This window comes from Alosa pseudoharengus, unplaced genomic scaffold (genome assembly GCF_046254945.1).
Source record: "Alosa pseudoharengus isolate Yale_2024_CS ecotype anadromous, Long Island Sound unplaced genomic scaffold, YU_APseudo_1.1 YU_APseudo_1.1_scf_20, whole genome shotgun sequence".
Lineage (NCBI taxonomy): Eukaryota > Metazoa > Chordata > Actinopteri > Clupeiformes > Clupeidae > Alosa > Alosa pseudoharengus.
In genome coordinates this window covers 24,367,225-24,373,065 of record NW_027468664.1, presented here as the reverse complement: position 1 = coordinate 24,373,065, position 5,841 = coordinate 24,367,225, and the positions used below count along the sequence as shown (strand labels likewise).

General features: G+C 41.8%; 1 protein-coding gene across 2 annotated transcripts in view; it reads left to right on the top strand.

The window, feature by feature from the left end:
• Positions 1–4,991, top strand: part of sfmbt2 (Scm like with four mbt domains 2) — a 61,884-nt gene extending 56,893 nt beyond the window's left edge. Inside the window, exons 19-21 of one of the 2 annotated variants that reach the window (XM_076296921.1) lie at positions 567–812; positions 1,394–1,522; positions 3,750–4,991. In XM_076296921.1, coding sequence (XP_076153036.1) covers positions 567–812; positions 1,394–1,522; positions 3,750–3,890 — 516 coding nt within the window. In that variant the 3' untranslated portion in view covers positions 3,891–4,991. The remainder of the gene's footprint in view (positions 1–566; positions 813–1,393; positions 1,523–3,749) is intronic. The other variant, XM_076296920.1, reaches the window with a different exon arrangement.
• Positions 4,992–5,841: the final 850 nt, after the last annotated feature.

Genomic DNA, 5,841 nt, shown 5'->3' with positions numbered 1-5,841 from the left:
ATAGGTTACATTACAACAGCAAGACAAAATATACATATTTGGACCAAAGGTCCATTTATTAACAGTGTAGATGCGGGCTTGTTTTTCGCACAACCGGAACTAGTCTCCCTGACATAGGATATGCTTTTGTGAAATTTTATAATAGAGAACGAAAAAAAACGTTATTAACCGGTTTTGTGGATTTCAGAATAACGTTTCTGTTCCGGAACAGTTGAAGACCATTTTGTTTTCGTTTCCGTTTCTCGTAAAATTCCGTAAAATTCCGTTTGTTTTCGGTTTTCGTTTCCGTTCCTTGAACCGGTTCGGAGCCCTGATGCACACACACGCACGCATGCACACACTCGCTCACATATACACATTTCTTTTCTCACCTCCAGCAGTGAGTTGTCTGAGAAACGGCTTTTCCTTCCTCCTTCTCTCTTCATCTCTTTCACACTTTTTTTTATCTCACTCCATCCTGTTCAACACACACACACACACACACACACACACACACACACACACACACACACACACACACAGTCAACAGAATTCCACCGGCTCAGTCTAGCCTCTCTCCCATACAGGACAGTGATGAGAATGAGGAAGATGAAGATATGTCCCTCAGTGATGAAGACTCCAGCTCAGAGCCGCGTGAGGAGAGAAGGGAGGCTCCAGCCAGGGGGAGGCCGCGGCGCGCTGTGACCCAGCATCGAGCCTCCTTCCCTGGGCAGACAGAGGCAGAGGACAGGCCATCCCGCCGGAGGTCCACGCGGTCTCTGTCTTACAACGAGAGTGCCAAGTACCCCCCAGCCAAACGGCCTCATACGGAGGTGAGACATACAGATTACACACACACACACACACACACACACACACTCAAACAGCCTCACACAGAGGTGAGACATACAGATTACACACACACACACACACACATACACACACACACACTCAAACGGCCTCATACAGAGGTGAGACACAGATTACACACACACACACACACACACACACTCTTACACACACACACACACACATACACACACTCACACAGACTCATGCAAGCACATAAACACACTCACAGACATGCACAAAGGTACACACAGACAAATATACCAGCGCCTTTTACCTTCTATTCTGAAAGTCTTAGATCCAATTCCAACATCAATGCCCTCCCCTCCCCCTCTACTCCCTATCTTTTCTCTCTCTCCCTTCCTCTTTCTCTCTCTCTCTCCCTCTCCCCTTCCTCTTTCTCTCTGTCCTTCCCTCTCTCTCCCTCTCCCCTTCCTCTCTCTCTCCCTCTTACCATCTCTCTCTCTCTTTATCTCTCCCCTTCCTCTTTCTCTCTGTCCTTCCCTCTCTCTCTCCCCCCTTCCTCTCTCTCTTTCTCTTTCTCTCTCTCTCTCTCTCCCTGCAGGTGGGTGTGTGTGAGGAGGAGGAGTGTTTGGTTCTTGAGACCAACCCGCTGGAGTGGAGTGTGTCAGACGTAGTTGACTTCATTAAGTCCACCGACTGCGCAGCACTCTCCAAAATCTTTCAGGAGCAGGTATGCACACACACGCACACACACACACACACACACACACACACACACACACACACACGATTCAGTGCACTAAAGAGTGTGAATTACTGTAAATAAAGCCTCAAGTGATTTTACTCAGCATCACCCAGTTTGTTTAATGAAGATTAATTAGATTTATATCACTGGGCATACAGTATATACTGCTAACATGAATACAGTAACACACACACACACACACACACACACACACACACACACACACACACACACACACACACACACACACACACACACCAGGGATGGAAATTAAATGTTTTTCCACCTGCCACTGTGGCTGGTGGATTCCAAAAGATCTACCAGCCACTTAACTTTTGTACCAGTCACTAAAGATACGGTATAAAAATGTGATATCATGATTATAGTTACCTAAATGTTCACGGTTATCAGCATTATTGCGGTTATTTGCCATAGTGTTTTGTCACGGTTATCAACATTATTGCGATTATATGCCATAGTGTCTTGATGTAAAAGTGGTGTGGCTCCTTTAAAGGAGAATTCCGGTGTGATATTGACCTAAAGTGTGTTGAAACATGATACCGAGTGTGAACGTATGTCTCATAGCTCATCTCGGCTTGTCCCCTGCACTCAGAAATCTAGCGCTAGTTAGCCGATGCTACCAACAGTTTTTCGATGGGGGTGCCTCGGGCATCGACCTAGCTATGCAAATAAATCACTGTTTTACACCATTTACGAGGCTCAAAGTAGCTCCATACTTTATTGGTAGACTTCCGAGGGCCTTGACATTTAAAACGAGACATTGAGAACTTTGAAAAAGCACTGGTAGTTTATTTACAAGACGATTTATACAGACAGTACCTTCAGGAAGTTTACCATTAGCGACCATCTTGAATTTAGTCACGATAAGTCGAGCGACGAGTACGAATGAACAGGTTTAAGAAACTTAAATACATGCATGCTTAGCATTTTATGAAATTAAATCATTAAGGCTACATTGACAAACTCCTAGCCATGGGCTGTATATCCTCTGATTTTAATATTTACAGTTATCTAGGCGATATTTTTTTTTATTTATTTATTTTTTTTTATTTCGTATTTGGCCTTTTATAAAGTCATATATTGAACAAAAGCCCAAAGTTGCAGATCGTGTAGAAATTTGCTACAATTTTAGAACCGGATTACTCTGAAACAGCTAATTGTACAGGAGAATGCTTTACACAATTGTGTTCGGTAAGATTGGCTGTTTATCCTGATGGCTTGTAATGTGTTGAGTGAAGAGTTTGTGAGATTTTCCACCACGATGAATAGGTGTGGAGAAGTGTGTCCGTCTCCCTCCATTTCAAAAGAGAACTATATGTGTGAGAATATTAGCCTGTGAAGATACAGCACAGATCCACAGATCTCGCTAGATTTGTTTATGTCATCCTAAAATAAGCATAGCAGTGGCACAAGAAAGCATAGCGACAGTTGCAGAAAGTGAAGCGCTGTGGCTAGCGCCTCACTAGTTAGTACCCAACTGTTAGCCGCGGCTTATACATTGATTTCGCAAAATTTCTTTAGCTATGAGGTTAATACACGGGGGCAGTTAATGTGGTATTAATATGGTTTGTTTCATTTAACTTGAATAAAACACTGTCCTGTGGCTTATACACAATGCGGCTAATACACAGGAAATGACTCAAATCAGCGTGATTTACCCTTATAGGCAGCCTATACACATTCTCATATTTTTAACCGTCAATGCCTGTGAAAATTCAACCGCATCTGACTGTATATTTGTGGTATGCTAGATCTATTTAGCTAGATCTATTTATTTACCCGTCACAGTGGCTAGTAAGTTGACCAAATTCACCCGCCAGTACACAAATTCAGCCGCATTTGGAGGGTGGCGAGTGGTAAATTCCATCCCTGAGACTCACACACACACACACACACACACACACATACACACAAACACACTCTCACCACAACCAGTCATGATATCTGTCTAATTATTTATATCTTATTCTTTTTTCCCCTTCTCTGTCCGTCTCTCTCTCTCTCCCTCTCACCTCCCCTCTATCCCCCCCTTCTCTCTCTCTCTCCTCTCCCCACCCCCTCTCTCTCTCTCTGTCCCTCTCTTTCTCTCTCTCTCCTCCCCTCTCTCTCTCCCTCTCCCCTCCCCACTCTCTCTCTCTCTCTCTCTCTCTCTCTCTCTCTCTCTCTCTCTCTCTCTCCTCTCTGTCCGTAGGACATTGATGGCCAGGCTCTGTTACTGCTGACCCTGCCTACTGTCCAGGAGTGTATGGACCTTAAACTGGGTCCAGCCATCAAACTGTGCCATCAGATAGAGCGCGTCAAAGTGGCCTTCTACGCACAATACGCAAAGTAACACACACACACACACACACACACACACAATACGCACCCATACACAAACACACGCACCCACACACACACACACACACACTCACATAAATGTGTGACAAAATGGATGTTAAGGCAGCGTGTATAGAGTATTTAGAACACTGGATAATTGAAAACATCGCTTAAAAAAAACTCATAAAACTGCACACCATGATTGCGGACACTCTGGTTGGATCAGTTAGGGTTTTGGAGCAAATAATATCATATCATATCATAATATCAACTCAGGAAGTCCTGATACTCACCTGTATGTGTGTGTGTGTGTGTGTGTGTGTGTAATTGTGTGCACACAGTCATTGTCTCTATTATGATAAGATCTTTCATACCAAGGCATCTTTTTGTTCCACCTCAAAAGAATTTAAATGGATATTTATGTTTTTATTTAATTGTTAGTCATGAATAATGCATAACAAACAACCATAATATATTTGCTTTATTTATCAAGAACTTTCCTTGGGATGTATCATGTGTTCACTGATTTTAGATTAGTAAACAAGAAATACACAGGAGACTGGTTAACACCCACACACACACACACACACACACACACACAGAAACGCTACATGCATGCATGCATACTATACATACAGATTAAAAACCACTCTTACACATATCTTGCTTTAGAACCATTGAGCTTCAGGAACACACACGGTTTACACACACAGACTCTTTCTCTCTCTCTCTCTCTCTCTCTCTCTCTCTCTCTCACACACACACACACACACACACGCACACACTGACACAGTAAACAAGTGGGCGTAGTGACACACCCAAATCTCTCTTGTATGAAATAGAAACTGCTGAGACTGCTAATCTCTGTGTTCATATCCTGTATAGCCGCTATAAGGGCACCCCTAATGCCTACATGTAAATAGAGGGGTTTTGTTTTGTTTTGTTTTTTCATCTATGCAAAAATGGGTGGGGGAGAAAAAAAAACTATTTCTACTTCACTGTTAACTTCTTTTCTACTTTTGCTTTGGGGAAAAAAAATCCTTCACTGCACAGTTTTGTAAATATGATTTATAATAAATTAATGACTTGGTCATAAAAAAACAAAAGTGTCCGTGTTGTTTTGAAAGAATAGTGTTGACATGTAAGTCAGACAGTTGTTTGTGTGTTTGTGTGTGTGCTTGTGTGTGCGTGCATGCGTGGGATCTGCAGTTAGGTGTGCATACACGTGTGTAGTTGGATATGTGGGTGGTCCTCTGTGTGTGTGTTATGTGTGTGTGTGTGTGTGTGTGTGTGTGTGTGTGTGTGTGTGTGTGTGTGTGTGTGTGAAAAGAGAAGGCAAAGGAGGAGGATAAATCCCTTTTATCTGTGCAAAAGCATTCGTGAACGCCAATGTAACCACGTTTCAGAATCTACCACAATCCATCATTAATTTGACCAAACAACTAATACAAAAATATTACAAACATTACCTGTTTTTTCGTACTTGAAATAGCATAAAATAACTGTTTTTAATTTGCACTTCAGTTAAGTAGACAGATGTAAATTTGACATGTGTACATGCATTTATATTACGGCTATTTTATTTACATACCATGTTTCATACACAAAGGCAATTCATTGTGTTTTACATCAATCAAAACAAAAGGAGTATCAAAGGGGAAAATTGTTGCATTCTCACTAGACAAGTGGGAAAACCAGAATTACCAGGAATTGCCAGAAGTAGTTGGGAAGATTAAACGCATTCCCATAGCTCACATAATTTCTAAACAAATCTGTTTGATTTATACCATTATTCTAATTATACCCATAAAACAAATATGTGTTGAAATCTCTGTGTCCAGATAGGGACGACACAGTTTGTGTTGTTTCCTTTTTATATTTGTTACACAACATGTGTTGAAAAAACACAACTTGCCTTGTTTTTTAACACATCTCGGTGTCCAGATAGGGACAACACATTAGTT